Source organism: Perca fluviatilis, chromosome 2, assembly GCF_010015445.1.
Source record: "Perca fluviatilis chromosome 2, GENO_Pfluv_1.0, whole genome shotgun sequence".
In the NCBI taxonomy this organism is placed as follows: Eukaryota; Metazoa; Chordata; class Actinopteri; order Perciformes; family Percidae; genus Perca; species Perca fluviatilis.
Genome location: NC_053113.1, coordinates 44,885,314 through 44,912,078, shown reverse-complemented (window position 1 = coordinate 44,912,078; position 26,765 = coordinate 44,885,314). Strand labels below are relative to the sequence as shown.

The 26,765-nt window shown below is 41.0% G+C and overlaps 1 protein-coding gene and 2 non-coding genes across 3 annotated transcripts; 2 read left to right on the top strand and 1 right to left on the bottom strand.

Moving 5' to 3' along the window:
* Positions 1 to 150: 150 nt before the first annotated feature.
* trnar-acg lies at positions 151 to 223 on the top strand. The gene has a single exon. It is a non-coding gene; the product is annotated as a tRNA-Arg (tRNA).
* A 957-nt stretch (positions 224 to 1,180) lies between these two features.
* Positions 1,181 to 1,252, top strand: trnah-gug. The gene has a single exon. It is a non-coding gene; the product is annotated as a tRNA-His (tRNA).
* A 15,357-nt stretch (positions 1,253 to 16,609) lies between these two features.
* On the bottom strand, positions 16,610 to 17,605 carry LOC120551895 (trace amine-associated receptor 1-like). The gene is made up of 2 exons (XM_039789469.1): positions 17,317 to 17,605; positions 16,610 to 17,244 (listed from the first exon to the last, which is right to left on the bottom strand). Exons 1-2 carry the CDS (start codon positions 17,603 to 17,605, stop codon positions 16,610 to 16,612), a joined length of 924 nt encoding a protein of 307 aa, XP_039645403.1.
* Between the last annotated feature and the right edge of the window lie 9,160 nt (positions 17,606 to 26,765).

Sequence of the window (26,765 nt, the reverse complement as noted above, 5' to 3'; positions counted from 1 at the left end):
ACAGCTTAGGCTAAATGTCCTGCAAGAGGCCCCGTATTTTCCACTACAACAAAAATTTGACTGGCCTTCTATACCCTTGCCAACAAATATCCCCACTGTTTGCATACAATGGTGTGAGAACCGAGCTGCTCCCGATGCTCTCTGAAAGTAGGGCTAGTGGCGCAATGGATAACCCGTCTGACTACGAATCAGAAGATTCTAGGTTCGACTCCTGGCTAGCTCGTACTGCTCTTTAACTATTAAATCACTTGTTCCTCATTTCCAACTTTACTCCTGTACAAACTGTCTATCAAAGTAAATGTACATCCATAAAAAGCCGAAAAGTAAGTCATTAGCTTTCAACGTATGTGCGAAATGTTGTGGGCCGCTGCAACCCGGTTCAAATACAGGTCACGGCAGCTGGGTAAAGCTACTTTTCTGTTGTTCCTTTGAATTACTACATCTTCTGGCTAGCTCCTACTGCTCTTTAGCTATTAAATCACTTGTTCCTCATTTCCAACTTTACTCCTGTACAAACTGTCTATCAAAGTAAATGTACATCCATAAAAAACAAAAGTATGTAATTAGCTTTCAACATGTGCTAAAACACATCTAAATCCTTCAATTTCAGTCAAGAACAGCTATCAACAAGCTTTCTCTGTTGTTTGTCTAGAACAGGGGTCACCAACCTTTTCTAAACTGAGAGCTACTTCATGGGTATTGAGTCATACGAAGGGCTACCAGTTTGATACACTCTTCTGAAATAACAAAAAAGCTCAGTTTGCCTTTAGTTATATATGATTATTAACGATCAATGATAGTTATTAACGATTAATGATAGTTATATATGATTATTAATGATTAATGACGCTCATCAATGTGAAGACACTGATCATGTTGATGATTTCTCACAATAATTATCAACAATGACTTAACAAGGTGGGAAACAGATAATATCAATATTCAATTTTAATTTTTAGAACAGGCCTGAGGGCTACTCATGTGGTCCTTGGGGGCTACCTGGTGCCCGCGGGCACCGCGTTGTTGACCCCTGGTCTAGAATCAGCAGTGCTAGATAAACCATCCGTGATAATGTCATTTGTTACTCATCAATTAGGGAAACCGAGAAAATAGCAGTATATTTAATATTCAGAGTTCCAACTATGCTATCACAACAACGAGGCCCTCTTCCTTCCCAATGGCCGTGATCGTATAGTGGTTAGTACTCTGCGTTGTGGTCGCAGCAACCCCGGTTCGAATCCGGGTCACGGCAGCTGGGTAAAGCTACTTTTCTGTTGTTCCTTTGAATTACTATCCATAAAAAGCAAAACAATGAGTAATTCGCTTTCAACATGTGCTAAACGTTTTGGACGCAGCAACCCCGCTTCAAATACAGGTTACGGCAGCTGGTTAAAGGTACTTGTTTGTTGTTCCTTTGAATTACTACATCTTCTGGCTAGCTCGTACTGCTCTTTAGATATTAAAAGGAGCCAAAGAGGAGGGGTGTTTCCCACCGAGTGACAGCCGTTGACAGCCCTAAACAGTCCGCATATCCAAGAAAATTTTTTGTTCACAAACTGAACTCTGCTTCATTCATAAAGCTTGAATGAGTGAAAGTTATTGTTTTTTTGTTATTGTTTTTTTTGGCAAAATGTTAGCATTAGCCTACCATTGATGAGAAATCACTGTTAGGACAAGCCAGGTAGAAATGAGTGTTAAATTAGCCCGCTGTGGTTATTTTAACGGGAAGTAATCAGTGTCGTCGCTTGAAGTTTGCGCTATTTTTTATCTTTAGCTAGTCATTGTCACTTTTGGTGGACTTTTATTAGCAAATACTTATATAATAGCATCAATCTATAGGTATATACTATACACTATAGGTGTGTGTGGGAGTCTTGGTACAGTGCCATTCTCTTTTCTGCATTGATATTAGATTGGATTCAACATTATTGTCATTGTGCAGAGTACAAGTACAAAGACAACGAAATGCAGTTTGCGTCCAACCAGAAGTGCAAAAAAAAATCTTAAAAGTGCAATGTGATATTCAAGTATAGACAGGTTGAGCATAGACAGGACAATGAAATATATTGCAGTGTTATAAGAGCAAAATAAATCTGACTTTGTAATATATGTAATATGAACGATGTATGAACAGCATATACATATATGTGCAATGTAGTAGCAGTGACATTATAATAGTAGTACGAATAATATCGATATATGCAGTGTATTAGCAGTATATATAATAAGAAAAACAGAATAACTACGGGTATTCTGTGTGAACCATATAGACAGATATGTACAGCTATGTTCAGTGTGGTAACATTGTAGAGTAGTAGAATAAGTGTATGTGCAGGATGAATAGTATGAAGAGCAGTAGAATAAGGCTATGTATAGGTGTGATTACAGTATGTACATTTGTGTGGCTATATAATTACAGTATGTACATTTGTAAATAAATAAAACAGTATGGGATGGTTCATATATAGCCTTAGCGCTATCTGGACTTGTCATCATGTTTCAAACTTTTTAAATAGTCTTTAAAATGTATCATTAGGCTAATCTTCTGATAGGTGCTCAGATGCAGAAGATGGTTTCAACATTGTCTTCCTTACTGAGAGATATGTTGCCAAAGTTTAGAAAGAGGGCTGATTGGACAGTCAATTTAAATGACTCCCATGATGCTGGTCGGGTGAAAAGCAGGGCCCAGCCATGGTCACGTCCTCTTCCACCAGACGAGGTGTTGGAGTCGGCCAAGCGAGCTGCAGCTGAGCAAGGCCTCAACCCAGAAGATGAGGTCTGTGTGCTGGGTCTGCATAAGCTGCAGGTTGGTGATTTCAGGGGGCAGACATTCTGGTGGGTCCTGGAGAACGCTCTTGGCTACGGTGGGTACCTGGTGATCCCATGATCAAGGAGAGTGAGAGGGGTGAGGTGAAGGACGCCCTGGCCAACAGCGTCAACAAGAAAGCCTTCCGACGCTACATGGAGATGTTCCCTGAGGGCCAGGAGGCTATCATCATAAAGCTGCAATGGGCGCCGAGCACCCAATCATTCTCCTCCACATTATCTGTTGGCAGTGCCTCAGCCTCTGCTGCAGCATCCACCAGTCGGTCCCCAGCGCCCGCAGTACCACCCACTAGCCGGTCCCCAGTCTCTGCAGTGCCACCACCAGCCGGCTCCAAGGCTCTGCATCGCCATCCACTAGCGGTGCCCCTTCCACCATGCGTGTGCTGGTCATGTCAATGCATGCATTGCTGGTGGGAAAGAGTCTGAGCAAAAGGAGCCTTGACATGTCGGTCAGAAGACTTGTCTCTTCTTCTGCCAACAGGTTTCAGCCTAGTAAGTCTGATGTAATTAAAGTGTGGGATGCCAATAGTAATATGAATACACATATATAAAGTTTTTTTTTTTTTAACTCAATCATTATTGTCTTTTCTAGCCATTCCAACAGTGCCAGCACGAGGCTCATCGGAGCACGTCCGTCCATCAGTCCCAGCAGCAGTGCCGTGTGGATTGGAGCCACCGTGTGCCGTGGATGACAGGGACCTGTTCATGGCAGCAGAATGTGTGGAGGAGGCGATAGCAGCACGTGAGATACAATTCAGTTTGATTGAAATGAAATGTTATTGGCATGCCTGTAGATACAACATTAATTTTTTTACAGTAGTAATATGAATAATAGCAGTAAAATAATATATACAAATTACATAAACACAGTTGATCCAATGCGCAGAAAACAATAAATACAAAGATACTCTCAGACATTTCAATTTCTGAGTGTTCAGCACAACATACATAAAACAAGAGCCTTACACTGCATCTCTTGTGTTCTGTTTCATAGAGAGCAGAGTTTGTCTCCCTGCTGGCTGGATACCAGCCTTGCCAGTCCTAGACCAGCAGTGGATCTCAAAGGCCCTCTTTAAGTGGTCCAGGACTGGACAGCCAGAGCTGGACTTCACCAGGGTGGACAGGATGTGGTGGTACCCCCCGCAGCACAGGATGTGGTGGTACACGCCGCAGCCATCACTTGCCCCCACTGGTATTCCGCCGATGGAGAGGTACTTCGGCCAACCCCTGTTCCTTTGGATGCCGAGGAAGCTGTGGCGCATGCGGCTACTCTGCCCTCATGAGGACTGTGGGAAGGAGGAGCTGACATCTGCCGGATTGCCCCAGAGGGTACGGCAGGTGGTTGGCGTCAGCGGGACCTACTTTATGGTGGCAGAGTATCTGGCCTGGAAGGGGTGCAAGCATAAGGTCATCAGCTGGACCTACAACATCATCCGTCAGCTGGACGTTGGCCATAGCGTCCAGTTCCCCTGTCTGCTGACGTCCAAGCTGGGCTGCGACATGCAGGTCGTGCGGCAGATGCACCAGAGGGGCCTTGGGAACAGCAGCAGCCAGGTGCAGAGACAGCTGGCGGAGCAGCACTCTGAGGTCTGGCTGCAAAAGCAGCTCCAGTTCCTGACAGACTGCAGTGGGGTCACACGGGCTGTGTCTGCAGGGCTGGTTGCTCCGGTGGCCATCAGAGACATGCCTGCGATGCTGCCGGTGCCAAAACATCGGTGGCTGATGCAGGTGTACTCCCAGGACGTGCTGGGCAGGCTGGAAGAGATCAAGGCAAGCATCACCTCCCTTTTTGGGCGAGTCCTGATAATGGACTCAACCAAGAAGATTGCGAAGAAGCTGGCACACTGCTCCACAGCATCATGGGCCACCAACATTGGCAATGAGCACGGGCAGGTGATCATGTCCGTGCTGACGGCCAGTGAGGGCTATGGCCTCGGCCACTGATTGGTGGCCTCGTCAGCCGCTACAGCGACGCTGGGGTGTCGCCTCCTGAGGTACTCTATGTGGACCAGGACTACTGCGGATCCACACATTTGCCCAGGCTGTTCAGGACGTGGGAACGCATGCTAATACGCCTGGACATATGGCACTACATGCGGAGGATTGTCATTGGGTGCACCACAGACTCCCACTCTCTCTACGCAGGCTTCATGAACCAACTGAGCCAGTGTATTTTCACCAGTGACGAGATGGAGGCACTCATCACCCAGCTCTTGGTGTCCTACGACGGGGAGAGGGGGTGCAACACTCTTGGAGTGCCCCTCATCCACAGTGGGAGGATGGCGGAGATCTGGAAGGTGCAGAAAAAATTTAATTAATTATGTACAGTTACATTTAGAGATACACAGATGTTAGAGAAGCATAATATTGGCCCAAAGTTTCCCAGTATCTGCCCCCCTGGTGAGCTGGCACAAAAATCTGGACCAGTCACCTGGCAACCCAATGGCATAGGTTTTGTTTCCAGATTTTGTGAGGAGACATGTCATTTTGAGCATTAAACACTGAATTTGTATGCACCTATTTCTACCCTTTTCTACATCAATGTATGCTGGAAACATTTGAAAATATAGAAAAGGCCCTCAGGCATTCTGTATTATTTTCACCTATTCTCTTGTAGATCAACTCTTTTTTTAAAATTTTTTTGACAAAAAAAAAAATTTTTTTTTCTTTTTTTTTTTTTTTTTTTTTTAAAAAAAATTATCTAATTTTAATTACTAAAAAAAAAAAAAAAAAAAAAATAAAATTTTTTTTTTTTTTTTTTTTTTTTAAAAAAAAAAAAAAAAAAAAAAAAAAAAAAAAAAAAAAAAAAAAAATAAAACCCTGGACTTCAATAGCTCAGATGTGTTTCAGCAATATTTCTCCTCATTTACAACTTTGTGCGCATTTAAAATATAACTCCTCACATCCGTGTTCTCCATGATTTGGAGTTGTAATATAGTTTGCTGTGCATGTTATTGCTCAGCTGATATGGTATCTCATTCATACCATCTGACAAACACAGAGGCCCATTTGCTGTTCTTCATCGAAGGTAGAGCTGTGGTGGAAGTTTTCCTTTTAGCAGCAGAGTTAGTGATATTCATGATAAAATCAAAACGAACAACGACTGTTTGAGAATTAAACCAAAGTTTGGTCTTTGAGTATTTATTTACATTTGCAAATGGAGAAAACACAGTTTCAAAGGTACACGCAGCACAACTGAAAATGTCTTTCTAACCTAAAGTCTAAACATCCAAACATCATATAGTGAAGAAACTCTGTTAAGCCACCCCTCTAAATGTATCTTTTAGTATGGCCATAGTTGAAAAGAGGACATCATGAAAAGTCAAACCATTGTCTCACCTTCCCCTCTGCTCTCTGTTCCTAACATTAGCCTAAACAACAATTTATCTCAGGAGACAGAATCCTACGTAGTTCTCACTGTCGTAAAAGAAGTACCGGCCTTCTCCACTTCTATCTAAGCAAAAGACAACAATGTGAGAAGGTTCAGGCTAGTAGAACTAAATAACTCTACTGGGCTATAGTTCACGGTTGCCAACTATTTCACTTGGAGCCTTTTGAATCTACACATGAAGAAGCTAAATCTTGTGGCATTATAAAAGAATCAAACCAATGGTTAATATCATTAAACAAATGGTTAAAATAAAATTTGCCACCACAGTTCACCCTTTTGATTACAAAATAATCACAAAAATAAATTTTACTTTTAAAGATTCAACCCTTATTATAGAATTAATCACACTTCTTATTATTCAACCTTATGGATCTTCATGTCTATTTCTTACATGTTAAATGGAAAGGTACAAAAAAAAAACTTTTTTAAATAGTAGCAAGCATCCACGTCAAAGAATAAAACAAAATGAATCAATCTCCCACAGTATCAGAGACGGTTTCCAAACATTATTATCATATTCAGAAAGACGGAATACGTCAGAAGGCTCAATCATATTTACCATAAGAATGAAGTGAACTCTTTTTCTTGATTAGGGTAACGACATAGCAAACAAAAAAAACAAATCCGAAGACCAAACATAATCTGCTAAAATCCCTGGACCTTAATGTCACTGGTTAATGTCACATCAGACTAGTGCCTTATAATTTGTGTAAAGAATGTGTTATGTATTTAACCATTAAAATAACCTGGTGTGAAGTGTGAACATTTACTAATTTCATATCTACCCATACGGCGAAGTCAAATTTTCCATAAAGCTGATAATTAAATTATCCAATAGCATCAAATGCTTCCCTCCTTTGGTTATTTTAATATAAATCAATTGAAGCACACTTAGTGCAATTATCAAAGCTCTCAGAGTGAAAGTTTGAGAAGAATCAGAATAAAACTAACCCCTCCTTGTCTCTAACCTCATTAAGTGCTGTCAGAGCACAAATAAAATTCAGTTATTCTATGTGTGTGGTTTCACTGGAAATAGCTTATTTCTGTGAGCGAAGAAATAGTGAACAAAAATCATTATAACCTACATCACGCATACATTTCTTAACTAAACCAAGTCATACTTTAGTAGAAAATGCATCTATTAGATAATCTTTCAAATGTCAAATGTGGTGTCTGTGTGTCGTCAATGTGGAAAGTGAAATTACCTCAATGTAATAAAAGATCCACAAGGAACTTTTCCTGAGTTCTAAAGCACACAACGAAATGGCCTAGGTCTTTATACTTAACTTTGTTCAATATTAACAATATTGCTGTTTAGGAATAATTTACTTTCTTTCATCAATCTATCAGTTGAGTTTGTGTGGTCATGAGGAACCACATAAGGTACGAAACCCCAATTAGCCCCAATTTAGTAGCATTCGTATACCAACCACCATTTTCTCATTGATATGGAAAGTAGTGAACGCATCACCCGTCTTTTCCTCCAGTCACCCTAATGTGTTGGTGTATGTAAATGTTGGGAGGAATGGTTACACGTGATTTATCATACTTTTCAAAAACCATAAATGCAATAGAAAATCATATTAATCACACTACAAATGTGGAAAAAACCCCCATGTTCTTCTTGAAGGGTACCTGTTCCAGTCCTTTCTGTCCGTCTGCTCCTTGTTTGTGTGTTCAAAGCACTCTGCTCTGAAAGTGTGTGTGTTCATCTCAGAGGAATGTCAACAGTTCCTCAAAAGAATGTGCAGTGAGTGTGTGTGTGTTCAGAGAGAGAGAGGTGGTGTGTCCTCTACAATTGTGAAGTATATTCTGCTGTCACTGTCAGAGAATGTATGTGTGGTTGTCAGAGAAGAGATCAGTATCACTGCTGTCTTCTGAAAAGATTTTAAACAGCAGGCTACAATACCAGTATGTAGCTTCTGGTTTTTCCTCCTTGGAAAAACTTCTCGTTTTTCTCCTCTCTCAATGTGTTGCAAACAGTGAGAAAAACTCCAGTTTTCCCTGTCGCTTCAGAAATGGCACGTAGGTGACTCAGCAGAGGATCTGCTCGTCACTTGTTGCAGGTTGTAGAAAAACCTGTTCTCTCCTCCACATCTGGAACCTTTTGTAGTGATGCGTGTATCCAGGTGACTCTCCCTGGAACCTTTCACTGCCCTGTGTCACTGGAAGGATCTCGATGGTCACCGTCTATTTGCCAATCCTTCCTCCTGAAGTTGTATCACCACAGAATCCCCAGACTTGACACCTGGATTCTTACGGCCAAAAGAGCAGAAGAAAATTCTCACGTAATAACCTATCCTATCATTTCCCTTATACTGCCGTGGAAGAAAAGGTGTTTTTTATTAAGGGCCTCTCCCTACCTATATATAAATAAAGAAAAAAAATCTTTAGAGCAAAATTCTTTGGAGCAAATCAGAACCAATAAAACAAAAACAATTACTATTGCATCCTCTTACACTACTGTGTCAATCAGGGGTAGATGATCCTTTTGTTTACAGTTGAACTATCAATTTTGTCAATTTTGTTCTCAGCTAAGCAGATTTTCTCAATGTACAATTGTTAACTATTCTAGCACTTTGGTTATCCAAGGTCTTTTAAGCTGGAGCTACAGTGATGTCACAACAAATGTTTCAAACGTCTTTAGAAAAATTATTTAACACTATTTATTTCCCTTGCTACTTTATTAAACCACTTATCTCTTTATAAACCCCTTATTTATCATTGCTACTATATCCCTCCTATTTGAGACATGACAAAGCTCATAACTCAAAAGCAATATAAATAATCTGTTTAATATACTAATCCTTAACATTGTTCTAGGTTTTACAACAAATCCTGTTTATCAGTAACCAAAGTTCAATGAATTATTTCTTTAGGGGAATTTTCACCTCAGTAAAGTGTTTCAACGTCAACATCAACTAATGTAGTTTAGACAATTGGTGACATAGCAACTCAAAAACTCATTAGAGTATGATATGAAATGTACTGCTTTTAGGATTAAATCTCATTTAAACCTTCATTTATCCAATATCACCATTAAACTAAGACGAATTACCCAAAATACATTGTTTATGTCATTTTTTATCTCCAGTTTACAAACCAAAGTAACACTAATTACTATCTGCTAGTTCCAAGAATCATTACAACTTAAAGTTTTTAGCCTTCTATTTATCCAAATCGTTGCCTGTTATGGGAAGCATCATATCATATAACATTCAACAAAAATGTATATCAAAATCATTTCTTTAAACCAAAATTTCACTTGTACTACTCATGTTTGGTTTTAGCTTGTGTCTTATCTCTGTGTGGTGTGTGTGTGTCTCCTCCTCTGGCTGTCCTCTCTCAAAGAAAGAAGGATTTCTCCAGGGTACATAAACACACTGTTATTCTTTTTGTAATTTATGGCATCATTAATTAACAACTCAATGTATTCCTTATAAAAGTGTGTCAAGGTGTACAGCTTACCATCACCCAGACTATAAAACGATATTTACTGTCTTTTCTGCTGGAACACTGAGGAAAGAAAAACGTTAGACGAAACAACAGAGAATCAAAACATTTAACATTCCCTGCAGAATGTTATGTTTAGCTGTGGGAGATATTAGGTGCTCGAGCATAGACCCACTGCATTTACTGCTCGAAGGTCCTGAATGAAACAAAACTTTAACATTCATAATAAAAATTATTCTTCTTATTTATGTTACTTGAGAAAATAAGTGCACGTGTTGGAGAATCTAAACACGGAACTATAAACCCCATCCGTCAATAAAGAGTTAAAAACACGGTCGGATTTCTGTCGATTACTTCCTGTTTTAGCGTGTACTGATGTATTCTGGGGCCTGTAGTCCGAACGCAGCTTGATGACTACAGGTTAACAATTTGTCTATCAATCCACGTCACATTTGTGTGTTTTGCCCAGAGATAACGCTGTACCTGAGACAAAAAGTGGTGAAACATAAGTAGATAAAATGTCGTTTTTACCGTGTGAATATGCATCTATTTGTAGTCACACGTTCACTGAATATGTGAATGCTTGTGAATACAAGGCATACGCTGTTGTATAGGTTTTCTATAGTCTCCTGTCGATGGAGACAAATAAACACATCATCAATAGTGTCAGTCCAGTCAGTCAATTTTACAAATAGTCACAAGGTGTCCTAGGTCTGTCTCCTCTTCTGTTGGAGACAAAGAAACATGAATGTGAGCTTTTGAGTTAGAATTTCTGAAAAACTTCTGTAGTTTATCAGTCAAGGTGACAGCCACTGGACATGTGTATATGCCAGTAGACAAAAGAAAACTCATACTCGTCCTTTGATTTGTTAAAAAAAACCTTTCAACGTAGTCTTCATCAGGGTCAAAAGGTGACAAAAGGAATGCATGTAATATTTGTGATTCCTTAAGTTTAACTACTGGTGTCCCAATTTGTTTTACCGTAGTCAGGAGATTAACAGACTGACATGGTACGTGTTCCATTATAATTTGTAAACAAATGCGTACTTTTAGGCTGCAACAAAAATATGTCAGCCAAAGAGTGATTTTTATCAAACCCACAACTTTAAAGCCAGTGGGCAAAAGAATAAACATTCCTAAGACCCGTGGGTGAAAGAATGTCTTCAATTTCAAATAGACATTTTCAAATGCAATCTGCATAACACATTTTCAGGACACTCAGATGAAAGGGAAAAAGAAACAATGAACATTTTCCTTTATTATCTAGTTCAGGATCCTAAGGATCTGAATATACATAAACCAGTTTACCAGAGAGCTTCTGATTTGAAGAACAAATCACTAAACCCAAATTGTTGCTCCCGAATCAACTAAAAATCCAATTTTCTTCCCTTGTATAATTAACACCATGGTAGGCAATTTGTATACTCATCACATAAATACATTGAATAAATTGAGCTATTTTCCAAAAGTTGTTTCTATTCAATGTGCAGTATTTTTGTCTAATTTGATCTGTCTATCGTGTAGGGAGTGTTGCAGCGTGCAAAAAGCATGTCTTCATTGCAAGCATGTATATGTACGTGTGTTCATGTTACCCTCCTGAAAAGATGCAAACGTCCTCCAGTCTCTTAGTCCCACCACCAACTCCATCCCCCACCTTCTGTCAATCTGCATACTGCCGAGGGTCATTTGTGCTGTTCTTCGGATGAATCCCTCCTGGGGTAAGGACAGTCATAGGACCAATGTCCTCTCTTGCCACAGTTGAAGCATGTGTCTCTAATCACTGCCCTATCCTTGCCATTGCCTTTGCCTCCTCTGCCCCTGAAGACCCCTCTATTTGTGCCTCTGAAAGCTCCTCTGCCAGCACCTCTCCTTTCTTGGGACAGTGCTGCTACAGTTTTCATGAGAGTCAGCTGTGCATTGTCATTGTTCTGTTGTCTTTTCCTTTCTGCCTTTTCTTTCCTGTTAGCCATGATTTTCTCAGCATGTCTGGCATGTCTAACAATCTCCGTCAGAGCTGAATCTTGCAATCCAATGCATGTCTTCTCCACGTGAGCTCGAATGTCAGGGAGCAGCCCACCCAAAAATAAGTTTTTGAAATGGGCTTCCCAAAGTTCAACCACCGCTCGGCGGCGGGGTTGGGCGACGCGCGCGCCGCTGTGTCGGTCAAAAGTCTCAGCCAGTCGGTGCTGGAAATCCTCCACCGCCTCGTCTTTCAACTGCTTGGTGTTTGCCACACGTGACATATCAATCCTGACCGGAAAAGTGGTCTCTATCCCGGTGAAGAGTTCCTCCAGCGCGTCGTTGTAGTCATCATTTGCTCTATTATTAAGAGTTGGATGACGAATGACTGGATCGTGGGTCGGATCTCTAGGGAAAAAGTTTCTGATCTTTGCATACTCCATAGGCCCAAGATTTTGCATCAAAATGCGTCGTATTTCTTGAACAGTGGGCAGAAAAGTCTCAATGAATGCTTTGAGGGACTTGGAAAATTGCGCACCAGAGTCTTTACACGGGGGGAGATGGCTTGTGGCTCTTCTAATGTCCGTTTCAGTCCAGGGTCTATACAGCACACCCACTCCTCCCTGTGTAGCAACCTGAATCATTGGGAATGCATCAGCTTCATCTTCATCTGCATCCCTCTCTGTTGTTCCTTCTGTGGGGGCTTGGAATGCTGATAATTCAGCGCCCACGGATGCACTAGGGTGGCGGTGAATTGGGTGGAGGTTTTCTCGTGCCCGCTTGTTTCTCGCCCGTCCGCCCGTCGGCTTCTTTGCCTTGCGGTGGGGTTCGGGTATGGCAGTGGAACGTCGAGACCTGGATCCACGCCTTTCAAACTCGGATAGAGAGGAGAAATGTGTGTCAGTGACAGTGTTCATGTCTTTTTCTTTTTCTCCGTTTTGTTAGTATCACTCATGTTTAACAGTGTCGTCTGTTTCTGCAATTGTTTTCTCTCTCTGTTATCAGCTTCTTTCATCCACACATTAAAACATGCCTTATTATCCTCAATTTGTTCTAAAATCTCTGTTTTAATTGTTTTTTCCCCTTTTGCTTTCTCTTCCTCTTCTAAAGCGTGTTTTAACATCCTTAGCTTTACTAGACTTAGAGATCCATTTGGCGGAAAGCCAAAGCTTTTTGACCAATATAACAGACATCTCAAACAATCCGGTCCATATTTCTGACACATCTCACCCACAATGGGTCCAGATGCTTCAAAGGGCTTCGGTTGGTTATACCCATGATGACAGAAGCTTTTATTTTTTTTCAATGTGATCGTCACCACAAAGCGAGGTTATTTCTTCAGCAAACCTTCGAAAACCCGGACAGCCCTGCAGACAAAAATCGCTTAATAGTCAAGAACCTGCTTAGGGTGTCACAGACTATTTACTATTTTATGTCTTCTGCAGTCCGTCTCTAAATAGTCAAGAGCTTGTTTAAAGTGTCACAGACCATTTTTTTTATAAGTAGTCAAGAGCTTCTTTAAAGTGTAGCTTCTTCAAAGTGTCACAGACTATCTTATAAATAGTCAAGAGCTTCTTTAAATTGTCACAGACTATATATATATTTTTTTAATTTATTTTTTATTTAATAGTTTCTCAGACTATTTCTGTTCAATTGTAATTGTTTTGGTCTTCAGACCCTTTTGTTAGTTATCAAACTAACTTTGTTGACAGTCCACAGCCTGTCTCTTCTGTAATCTATTGTCACACCCGTATCAAAGAAATAATCAGAAATATGTCTGTCTGTTAAAGGATGTCACTCGTAACCCAGTTATATCTTTGTCCTATCTGACCCAAAAAATACCCAGTTACTCACTTCCCAAAAGTCAGAATTAGTTTCATTTATTCTCTTTAGTTAAGAGAATGATTTCGCCAATTATTCATTACTTAATTCGTTTAGCAACAGTTGCTTGTTTAGAATGTTTGTTCAAAACCTTGAATTTGCAATCCAATTGTAATTAATCAATTTTATCTTACCCGTGCTGCTTGAAATCTCTTCCTGTTCGTTGTTGACGGAGTGGAAAACAGTCAAGAGCGCTCCGCGGTCCTAACCCTCTTCTCTCTGAAAAACCTTTTTAAAGGTTAAGAGGTATGAGGCAGGTGATTTTTGATCCCTGGATAGCCAGTCATCAGCGACCCAACGGAGCTCTTTTCTCTGTTTACTCATCCGTCCTGCCGAGACAAGTTTTCCTTGAAGCAGCAGAGTTAGTGATATTCATGATAAAATCAAAACGAACAACGACTGTTTGAGAATTAAACCAAAGTTTGGTCTTTGAGTATTTATTTACATTTGCAAATGGAGAAAACACAGTTTCAAAGGTACACGCAGCACAACTGAAAATGTCTTTCTAACCTAAAGTCTAAACATCCAAACATCATATAGTGAAGAAACTCTGTTAAGCCACCCCTCTAAATGTATCTTTTAGTATGGCCATAGTTGAAAAGAGGACATCATGAAAAGTCAAACCATTGTCTCACCTTCCCCTCTGCTCTCTGTTCCTAACATTAGCCTAAACAACAATTTATCTCAGGAGACAGATCATCGGCCTTCTCCACTTCTATCTAAGCAAAAGACAACAATGTGAGAAGGTTCAGGCTAGTAGAACTAAATAACTCTACTGGGCTATAGTTCACGGTTGCCAACTATTTCACTTGGAGCCTTTTGAATCTACACATGAAGAAGCTAAATCTTGTGGCGTTATAAAAGAATCAAACCAATGGTTAATATCATTAAACAAATGGTTAAAATAAAATTTGCCACCACAGAGCATGGATGCAACGCGTCACTGCCCACAGTAGAGCGAGTCCATTCAAATTAACTGAAGTTGCTACACTTACCAGCCGCGCTGCTCAACTCTATTTTTACAAAGCGAGTGGACACAAAGTGACGGATGGGTCTGTATTTATAGTCAAAGCATACATACCTGAAACTGGGGAAATGCACCTGTGATAGCTTGTGAAGAAATGGTGAATGAACATTTTGAAAATTCCACAGACAGGGAGCGCTCTTGAACCCCCTCACCGTCTCTGAAAGTCGATCACGAGTGACTCAACAGGTAGATCTATAGATAAACTCATCTTTCAGGCATTTGACCGACCAGTTGACACTTCAGCATGAGAAATCGGGGATGTGGCGTGTGAGCGTGTGCAACCAATCAAATGCATGTGTCTCACGGCCAATGCATGAGAGTTGGCAGCCCTGCTGTTTGCATACAATGGTGTTAGAATGGAGCTGCACTCAATGCTCTCTGAACGTAGGGCTAGTGGTGCAATGGATGATGTGTCTGACTACGGATCAGAAGATTCTAGGTTTGACTCCTGGCTAGCTCGTACTGCTCCTTAGCTATTAAATCACTTGTTCCTCATTTCTAACTTTACTCCTGTACAAACTGTCTATCAAAATAAATGTACATCTTTAAAAAGCCAAACGATGAGTAAATATGATGTGCTAAAACAGATCTAAATCCTTCAATTTCAGTCAAGCACAGCTATCCTCAAGCTTTTGCTGTTGTTTTTCTGTTGTTGCTTGTTAATCATCTTTCCTTGAAAAAACAAATGTATCCCTCAAGGCAAGAATCAGCAGTGCTAGATAAACCATCCATGGAATTGTCATTTATCAATCAAGGAAACCGACAAAATAGCAGTATATTGTACCTTTAAAGGAAGGTAAAACTGCGGTTATGCTCTTTGGGAAAAACAATGCTTGTGGTGCCTCTAATATGGACCTTGGCTCCCTAAATCTGTACATCAAATTTTTCAGTACGAATTCCTTAAACTATAGTTGAGTTTAATACTGTCATACTCATGCTACAATTTTGTGGCCTGTTCTTCAAAATTGCCCTTGTATGAGATTGTTTACAATTGCTGTATCCTAATTGTATCCTTTGCGTTCCACTTCCAATTCTGCCGGATGCATGTATTTTCTGTTTCCTTCCGCTTTCTTTGTTTTGGAATTTTAAATTCTGTGGATTTATGACTATTCTTGACTGCTTCTCAGATCTCTCCATGATAAATTGAGACAGCTAGCTAGACTATCTGTCCAATCTGAGTTTTCTCTTGCACGACTATTTTGCAGCGGCTCTGTGCAGAGTTTAGAAATGGCATTAAACCAGAGCACGTTTTCCTCCCATCCCCGAATGCTATGTGGAGTCTCCAGACCCTCCTTCAGCGCCCTTTGGAGGAGGGTCTGGCAAAGCAAGACTACAACTGCTGAGGCCCTGCCCATTCCACTTCCTGCTGGGCGAGCTGAAGATCCTGATTAGAGCGGCAGCCGTTCCAGCTCTTCAGCTCATAATTCACGCTCTTCTACTACTGTTTTAGCTGATGAATATGTTTACCCATTGTGTTTCCATCAGTCGCTTTGTATGGGAGTGTTTTACTGCCACATGCTTCTTGGTTTAATCTTAGGACAGTATTTCATTCAACATTGTTGTATGTTTTCAAATGCACTGCAGTTAAAATAAACCTAATAAACAACATTCTTTCTCTCTCTTTAATGTCACTAAATAATAAAAAATAAATAATGGGAGTACAGGCTATCCTTGATTCCCAGGAGAAAATGTCAGACTTGTTATCACAGAGGTGCTGGCTTTCCTTGGACCCACCCCAGAACCTGACCAAAAAGAAGTGATGTTCTGTTGTTGCTGCTCTACTGCTTACTGTGTGCTTTGTAAAAGTGACGACATGGAGCTAGGATGCACAGGCACTGGGGCACCTGAACACTGGTTCACTGTTGGCCCCTTCACAGATCAATGGGAGCAAAATGACCACATTTTTTTATATGAGAAATTAGATTTTCATCATCTGTTTTTATGTGCATCAGCAGCTCATTAGCCATTCAAAAAAATAGGAGCAAAATGACAATTTATTTGTTTACCTTATTCCAACTATTTTGTCTTTAAAAAGAATATCTACTTTTTAGAGGCTTTGGCTTTGCATCAATTCATTCTGTGAAAAGCGTTGTCTCTGAAATGTCAGATTTAAAGATATTACCTGAAGTGAATAATTGAAATGCCTTTCTGAACCAACTATAAAAGAATGCATATATTAAAGGGTTCACAGTAGAATTCAAGTAGCCCACCCATACAAGTGTTTCGAACAACACTGGTGGTGTTGAGTAACTGATAAAGGGATCAATGATGTTACAGACAAAAAAAGGAGTCCAAAAAGAAAGAAATGCCCCCATTATAATAGCAAGTGTTTTAGTGGCTTTTGTCTGACTCTTATTTGAAATTCTTGCTGATTTCAGACAGCTTGTGTTTTGTATGCTGTGCAACTGTCTCTGTGCCACTAGGAAAATCTTAAGGTAAACACCAAGCATTATTATCCCTGGAATGTAAAAGGAAAGTACTGACGAGACTGTACTTGACAGTCTACTCTGAAACAAAACACATCCTCCTTCACACACAATGTGGTTATAGTAGAACTCCTCAATCCCCCAAAGATTTAACTTGAGAAAAATCATTCCAAAGCCTATGAGAGCTGAAATGCTCCAACTGAGCAGAATCATGATCAACACAACATTAACAGATATTTTTCTTTTGTATAGTAGAGGTTGGCAAACCGCAAAGTGTCGGTCAAGTGATATGAATGACAGATTTAGGATTGAAGCTGTACACAACATGACATCAGAACTCATATAGACTTTACAAAAGATGTCACCAAAATACCAGCAAGACTCTATACATTTGATCATACTGGGAAACATGACTAACAACCCTAAAAGAAAGTCGGACATAGCAAGAGAGGCAATCAAGTAATTTGTTGGAGTATGGAGTTGCTTAAAATAGGCAATTGAGACAGTGACTAAAAGGTTTCCACACACTGTTAGAATGACTGTGACTCCTAGAATCATGTAGAAGGTGATGCGTATGGACAAGGGATAGATGGTCCTCAGACATGAACCGTTTCTGGACTCATAGCAGAGCACTGGCTCCATCTGTTAGGAGAGAAGTTTACTTTGTTAATGGCGACAAACTTGGTGGGACATTTAGTCACGTCTTTCTCTAGTTTTGTAATGTAGTGATGGTCATCTAGAGAAAATAAAGACAATGTTTGACCATATAACACCTTCACCATCCATAAATGTATATATAGCCTGTGGTTGGCTGCTACAATCATAGGGCACTGGACTAGACCTCCTATAAACCATTAAAAGTAAGTCTTCTGAATGGATCATGATGCATATTCTATGCAGCTGGTTTCCATAGTATCAATTCAAATGAAAATGTCATAAGTGGGGCCCTCTCTCCCTGGCTTGGATTAAACTGTGTTGGGGAAAATGTTACATTAAAAGGTGGATTTCAATTCACCTTTAACTCCACCTTTTGCATTTTGCTCTTAAGAAATTCCAAAAATAGGTGACAAATCACAAAAACATTGGTTAATGTAGAAACTTGGCATATTGCTAATAACTCAACTCACTTGAAATAAACATTTGCAATCAATGCTTGATTAAAAACTGTTCATAAACCACTTAAAACATGACTATTATTAAGCTGCTCAAAACACAGCTGCACTTCAATCCCACACTTACCTTCCATTGTCAGCTGGACAGATGTAGCAAAGCCATCAATTTGCCTTATATGGGGTCAGTTTAGCTTGTACTTATGAGCTCTCTGTCTCTCTAGCCAGTCACTTCAGTGGGTTAACTAATAGACCCTTGGGGAATAAGGTTGGACAGTCTGTCCCAGTGGATAATGTACAGTAGGAGGTGGGTATTACTTTGCAATTCATAACATAGTATTTAAAAATTAAAAAGAAGTTTTTAAAGTTCAGCCTATTGTTTTGAAAATGAAAAGCAGACAAAGCTGAATGTATTATTGCCTTCACTTCCTGCTGCTGAGAGGAAGTACTCCACAATAGAACAAGTTCAAATTTGCAATACCACACACACACACACACACACACACACACACACACACACACACACACACACACACACACACACACACACACACACACACAGCATGCTTGATCTGTAGATCCATGTTATTTGTCACATGAAATCGTACAAGGTACAATTCCAGTGAAATGTACTAGCTAGCCAGTGAAATGTAACGCTGGCTAGGTAGCCCAGGTTAGCAGATTCGGCAGGAGATTAGCAAATTCATTTCTCGATCCAGATGAGGGACTCATAGCCACATGCGACAACCACATAACGTGCAACTTATATTTGTTAAATAGACAATCTGTTTTTTGTTTATTCTTTGTAAATTTAAAAACATCATTATATCCTGAAGACCATGAATACTCCAGGCAATCACAGTGATTTAAATTCTATAGGTATCCTGCTTTGAGCACACTAATATGATCTCCTTGAACCCCAAAAAAGCAGTTTGCTTGGTGTATTTATGTCAAAAGCTTCATTCAAGATCTTAAAATATTGATCTCCAACATTCCCCCAATCTTGAACTTGACCAAAACATGTGTGCCAAGTCTGTATGTAGTATATTTTAGCTTATTTGGTTTTATTGTAGTATGTACGTGGGTGACTTTAATTTGAATCATTCATTCATTTTATTATTTATCTCGAACAATCAACAATGTTGCAAAAGAAAAAAACAAAATTAAAACCACAAAATAAAACACAAACAATCAGACTGAAGAAGGAGTCTTTCTGGGATATATTATCCCAGAGGACTCTGGAGGCAGTTGCAAGGTACTGAAGGGCCTGAAGGGCTGCAGCCCCTGCCGTGAAAGAGGCCAAGCAGCGGGTGTGGGAGAAGTTCGGAGAAGACACGGAGAAGGACTTTCGGTCGGCACCAAGGTGCTTCTGGAAAACCGTTTGCCACCTCAGTAGGGAGATGCGGGGAACCATCCAAGCTGTGTACAGTAAGGATGGGACGCTGTTGACCTCAACTGAGGAGGTAATAGGGCGGTGGAAGGAGAACTTTGAGGAACTCCTAAATCAAGGTAATATGCCCTCTATGGTAGAGGCAGAGCTGGAGGATGATGGGGGATTGTCGTCAATTTCCATGGTGGAAGTCGCTGAGGTAGTTAAACAAAGCCCCAGGGATTGATGAGATCCGTCCAGAAGTTCTTAAAGCTCTGGGTGTGGAGGGGCTGTCTTGGTCGACACGCCTCTTCAACATTGCATGGAAGTCTGGGACGGTGCCTAAGGAGTGGCAGACCAGGGTGGTGGTTCCCCTGTTCAAAAAGGGGGACCAGAGGGTGATATCTGGGAAATGTCTGGAAATGAGATGGAGACTAGAACAAATGCTGAATACAATGAGTTCAGACTAATGCAGCTTTATTCATACAACAAACAAACATACTTTCATGAAAGGGAGAACAGTTGACATGCACTAAATGTATATGCCAAGGTTTCTCTCCTAGAAAGGAAGATAACCATGTGTACACCCTCCAAAGAGCATGTACCCATAGTGTCTCAACGAACATCAGAATAACTCCTCATTTATACTTTTCAGTCCTTCCAGAAAAACGCAGTTTTTTTGTGATTGTTACGGGCAAAAATCCTTGATTATGCAGGACGTTTTCTTAAAAAATGCGATGGAATATGCAGAAACGCAACATTTTTTCAACTTTCTGCTAAGATATATGTGACTTTTTTGCAACGAAAATGCGGGGATTATGAAATCAAGCAAGCACCGCATATTTTGCGCGAAAATCTGCAATTTATGCGGCGAAAGTGCAGCATATTTGAAAAAATGCGGCCCCCGCATGAATATGCGGACTTTGGCTGATTATGCATTGAATTATGCGATCACATAATTGCGTTTTTCTGGAGGGACTGACGTTTTGTCCTCACACACTTCAGGTGTCTATTTCAGTGCAACAGTTTACTTCCAAACTACACCTTTTATGGCTGATGCTCCTAATAGATTCCCACATTCCTGGCTCCAATTCCTCTGTGTGAAAGTTGTACCCAAACTCATAATAGATTTACACATTCTAAGCTATTCCTGTGGGTGCAGATTGTCCCCAGACTAACCTTCTTGTGTAGTACCTTACATACAAGATATGAAATACAATTGAAACGTGTAGGCTGAAATAGCCAACCTATCAGGGGGTGTGTGCCAATTACAGGGGTATCACACTTCTCAGCCTCCCTGGTAAAGTCTACTCCAAGGTGCTGGAAAGGAGGGTTCGGCTGATAGTCGAACCTCAGGTTGAAGAGGAACAATACGGATTCCGTCCTGGTCATAGAACATCGGATCAGATCTTCACTCTCGCAAGTATCCTGGAAGGAGACTGGGAGTATGCCCTACATGTGCTTTGTGGATCTGGAGAAGGCATATGACCAGGTCCCCCGGGAGATACTGTGGGAGGTGCTGCGCGAGTATGGGGTGAGGGGGTCCCTTCTCAGGGCCATCCAATCTCTGTATGACCAAAGCTGTGTCCAGGTTCTCGGCAGTAAGTCGGACTCATTTCAGGTGAGGGTTGGCCTCCGCCAGGGCTGCGCTTTGTCACCAATCCTGTCTGGCATATTATTATTGGCGAGATATGTGGGGTGGGGAGGGGTTGCAGTTCGGTGGGCTGGGGATCTCATCGCTGCTTTTTGCAGATGATGTGGTCCTGATGGCATCATCTGCCTGTGACCTTCAGCACTCACTGGATCAGTTCGCAGCCGAGTGTGAAGCGGCTGGGATGAGGCACCTCTAAATCTCTATAAAAGAGAATCGCCGCATCGGGTGCGGTATTAAATTCAATTTATTGCACTGTTGTGATGAAAAGAGAACAAGCCAGAAGGCAAAGCTTTCGATCTACCGGTCAGTTTTCGTTCCAACCCTCACCTATGGTCATGAAGGCTGGGTCATGAAAGAAAGAAAGAACGGGAGCCAGGGTACAAGCGGCCAAAATGGTTTTCCTCAGGAGGGTGGCTGGTGTCACCCTTAGAGATAGGGTGAGAAGCACAGTCATCCGGAGTAGAGCCGCTGCTCCTTCGCGTCGAAAGGAGCCAGTTGAGGTGGTTCGGGCATCTGGTAAGGATGCCCCCTGGGCACCTCCCTAGGGAGGTGTTCCAGGCACGTCCAGCTGGGAGGAGGCCTCAGGGAAGACCCAGGACTAGGTGGAGGGATTATATCTCCAACCTGGCCTGGGAACGCCTCGGGATCCCCCAGTCGGAGCTGGTTAATGTGGCTTGGGAAAGGGAATTTTGAGGTCCCCTGCTGGAGCTGCTCCCCCCGCGACCCGACACCGGATAAGCGGACGAAGATGAATGGATGGATGGATGGACAATCAGAATTTAACAAAAACCAAAAGAAATAAAAAAGGATTAGTTTGAGAAGGAGCAGGCGGAAGCAAATAGCTTATTTGGTCCTGCCACTATTTCACAAAATCATATTATTACAAAGTAAATAGATATGCAAATACAACATACAATTTTTAAGGTCAGATTAAGATGTGCACAGGAAGAGGTATCATTCACCCAGCTCAAAGCTTTGCCCATGTATTGTCAGACATTTCAGTTCTCATTTTTCTAGGGACACATTTTTGAATTACATGATAGCATTATATATGATAAAAATGTGGCCCTTTAAATATAAAGGGTTTTTAGGAAACATCTAATCCTGATGTCTCAGGTAGATGAGGAAAAGAGAGTTAGAGTTACTTAGGAAAATAATTGTTTCAAATACTGATTTATTGCAATTGACAGTGATTATGCCTTCAGTTTCTATTCCATAGAGTTCTTTCTCCAGGATCCTTGTCCACCAACCTTGGGCTTAGGAAGGGTCCTAAGGGGCTCGATAGTTTTTTAAGCCCCCAACATCTACTTCCAGGCAGCGCTGCGACCGCTGACTTCAAGGAACCTAACCCTAACCCTAACCCTAACCATTGCCTAATCCTAATGCCTTCCAGGTAGCATTGCCTGGAAGGAGACGTTGGGGGCTTAAAACACCAATAAACTCCTAAAGGGCCAGGGATGATGTGGTACCGGAGCGACCCGCAACACTCATGGTTCCCAATTGTTGCTCCTCCCACTTTGCAACTATATTGGAACAGAGTAAAGAAAACAACATAATTGCTTGTTGTGTGGGTGTGCCTAAGAAAATTGGCTGGGATTATGTAAATACATCTTGTTAAGGAAAACATGCACAATGTGTAGGGCTGGGACGATTCGTCGACGTATTCGACGTCATCGATTACGTAAATAAATAAATAAAACTTATGTGCAAATTAATTAATGTAATGCAGAACTATAATGCGGAACTAATGTAATGCGGAACTACAGTGAGATACGCGGGTTCTAGGCATTGACATATATATAATGGACCAATAGACCCCGTTGCTCTCATTGACATATATAAAATGGACCAATAGATCCCGTTGCTCTGGACGGAGACCAGTGAAGGCTATTAGAAGCACTTTTCCGGTGATCTCTTCCTTTACTGCGCAGCCTCCAACTGACAGAGACAACGTAAATGTGACGTGAGCAACGTGTCTGAAAGTTGTAAGTCTTCTAGTAGCTGTGCCAAGAGAAATCTCAATCATTTCCAATCTTACAGAGACGGAGAGTGTAGGTATATGTAAGGAGATAACATAAGCACAGGCTAATTATTGCTAACTAACATGCTAGTTAACATTCGTAATTAAACCTAAACAGCTAATGTAAGTCGAAACTGCCTGCGAGCTTCTCCTGTACTATACGGTAATTCCTCTACTGTGCGACATTAAGTCACTTAGTTATGACACAATCGTTAGCTAATTTTTACAAAAACGTCTGCTATGGAGCCATAACGTGAGGTACAACATTCATGTTGACAACCCCCAGGACCGAGGGACCAAAGAACTGTGTTGTGTTTTTGAGAGCTATGGACTGACTCAGCATGTGACACAGCCCACGCACAATAAGGGGCACACTCAGGACTTGATTATCTCCAAGGGTCTGAGCATTCCCAAGGTTGTGGTGACTGATGTTGCTCTCTCTGATCATTCCTGTGTTTTCTCTTTAATGGCACTATCTCTGTGCCCAAAAGTGTTCAAACAAAGTTAATCAGAAAACGGTATATCACTGAAAACACCAGTGAATCATTCATTCAGCTTTTCTCCTCTACACCCACCCTCACTGGGGCCTCAGTCACTGAGCTGGTAGATAATTTCAACTGTAAAATTACGAATGTTATTGATGCTATTGCTCCCACTAAAGTCAAAGCTGTCTCTGGTAAGAAAAGATCTCCATGGAGAAATTTTATAGGTGTGAGAACAGAAAAAGAGAGTGTCGAAAAGCTGACGCAGTTGGCGAAAATCTAATCTCCAGGTCCATTATAACACTTATAAAGAGAGACTTCGCATTTATAATCTGGAACTAAGAAATGCAAGACGGTCCTTTTTCTCTGACATTATCGCCAGAAACAATAATAATTCACGTGCTTTGTTTGCTACTGTTGATAGATTAACAAACCCTCCAGTACCGGTAGCATCTGAACTGTTGTCTACCAAGGCTTGCAACGACTTTGCCTCCTTCACAGACAAAATTCAGAAAATTAGACAAACAGTCAGTGCCTCCATATCAAGTACAGGATATGTGTTGTCACAGTATGCACGCAAAACAAATTCCAACATGACACACTTTCATACGATCAACCTTAAAAACCTGGAGGACATTATACAACATCTGAAAACCTCCTCCTGTTGCCTTGATATTCTACCAACGGGTGTTTTCAAAAATGTTTCGAAGTGTTTGGCTTCTGATCTTCTACAGATTATAAACACATCTCTGCTCTCAGGTATCTTTCCACAGGCCCTGAAAACTGCAGTCATCAAGCCACTCCTAAAAAAGAACAATCTAGACACGACACTAATGAGCAACTATAGGCCAATATCAAACCTTCCATTTTTAAGTAAAATCATAGAAAAAGTGGTTTTTCAACAACTCAACCTTTTCTTATTGCTAAACAACAGTTTTGATGCCTTCCAGTCAGGTTTTCGACCACACCACAGCACTGAGACGGCTCTTGTTAAAGTCTTTAATGACATCCACTTAAACACAGATAGTGGCAAAATTTCAGTCTTAGTATTACTTGATCTTAGTGCTGCATTTGATACAGTAGACCATGACATATTGCTTGACCGATTGGAAAACTGGGTTGGTCTTTCTGGCTCAGTACTAAAGTGGTTTGAATCCTATTTAAAGAATAGGGACTACTTTGTGTCTATAGGTAATTATACATCCCAGCTGGCCACCGACGTCAATAGACATTGATCTTTGGTTGGATATAGGTTGTGACGTCGGATAACCAAATTCCAACATCAATTCAACGTCTAATGCCAACGTCAACTTGATGTAGAGTATTGACGTCAACTGACATAGATTTTTGTTGGTTTTAGGTCGTGGTGTTAAGTAACCACAATCCAACGTCTTCCAAACGTTTTGTGCCAAAGTCATATTGACGTAGAATACCAACATTTGGTCATGAGGTACGGGAGCAAAACCCAACGGTTGCTAAACGTCATATTGGAAACGTCTACACAACGTTAAATTACAACGTCATTAGATGTTGATATTTTGTTGGTTTTAGGTCATGGTGTTAAGTAACCACAATCCAACGTCTTCCAAATGTCTCATGCCAACGTCATATTGACGTAGAATACCAACATTTAGTTATGAGATATGGGAACCAAAACCCAACGTCTGCCAAACGTCATATTGGTAACGTCTACACAACGTTACGTTACAACGTCATCAGATGTTGATATTTTGTTGGTTTTAAGTCGTGGTGTTAAGCAACCACAATTTAACGTGTTTCAAACATCTCGTGCCAACGTCATATTGACGTAGAATACCAACATTTAGTCATGAGATACAGGGACCAAAACCCAACGTCTGCTAAACGTCATAATGATAACGTCTACACAATGTTAAATTACAACGTCATTAGATGTTGATATTTTGTTGGTTTTAAGTCATGGTGTTAAGTAACCCCAATTTAACGTGTTTCAAACGTCTCGTGCCAACGTCATATTGACGTAGAATACCAACATTTAGTTATGAAATACAGGGACCAAAACCCAACATCTACTTAACATCATAATGGTAACGTCCACACAACATTAAGTTACATCATTAGATGTTGACATTTTGTTGGTTTTAAGTCATGGTGTTAAGTTACTAAAATCCAACGTCTTCCAAGTGTCTCGTATCAACGTCATATTGAAGTAGAATACCAACCTTTAGTCATGAGGTAAGGAAACCAAAACTTAACGTCTGCTAAACGTCATAATGGTAATGTCTACACAACGTTAATTCATATTTTGTTGTTTTTTTGGTTTTGGTGTTAGGGTTAGGTAACAACAGTTGTTGGACAAGTGCTTCACCAGGAGTGTGGTGATCCAAAATTAATAAAGTGGATATAGACCTGAAAGCAATGTGATTTTAAGCAGCAACCCAAAACTTTTGAAGACAGCACAACAATACACATTGGTTTATTAACCTCAAGATCGTATCAACGGTTGTCAAAATCTCTCAAATGTCACAATGCTACTACAACGTTGATCTTAGATAAATGCAGGTTGTCAGTAATTCAACATCTAACACGCAAACGCTCAAGAGCTCCATGACCAAATTTGAAGTTGTTTCAGGGCTACAACCTGTTGTACCAATTGAGCTACTAGGCCACCTAATAGCCCTGAAATGTTTGTTAGGAAAAATGTATAATCCAACCACTGTATCACCGCGGGCGCGGTGGCCTTTCTATGTGGGTTTGCATGTTCTCCCGCGTGGTGCGTGGGTTCTCTCCGGGTGCTCCGGCTTCCTCCCACCGTCCAAAGACATGCAGGCTAGGTTAATTGGTGTCTCTAAATTGTCCTTAGATGTGAATGTGAGTGTGAGTGGTTGTTTGTCTATGTGTGACCCTGCGATGGACTGGCGACCTGTCCAGGGTGTACCCCGCCTTCCACCCAATGTAAGCTGGGATTGGCTCCAGCACCCCGCGACCCTGTACGCAGGATAAGCGGTTAACGATGGATGGACGATGGATGATGGACTTTGCACCATGACAGTATAGCTGTCAGACAAATGCCAAAACACACAACAAGAGGTGTCAGCCTATCTGGCAGCCATCATTGGCAGTGCAGCCCTTGAGAGAGTACAGTCATAGTTGGTACTGGGTCACACGCCAGCAACTTACCTGATGGTG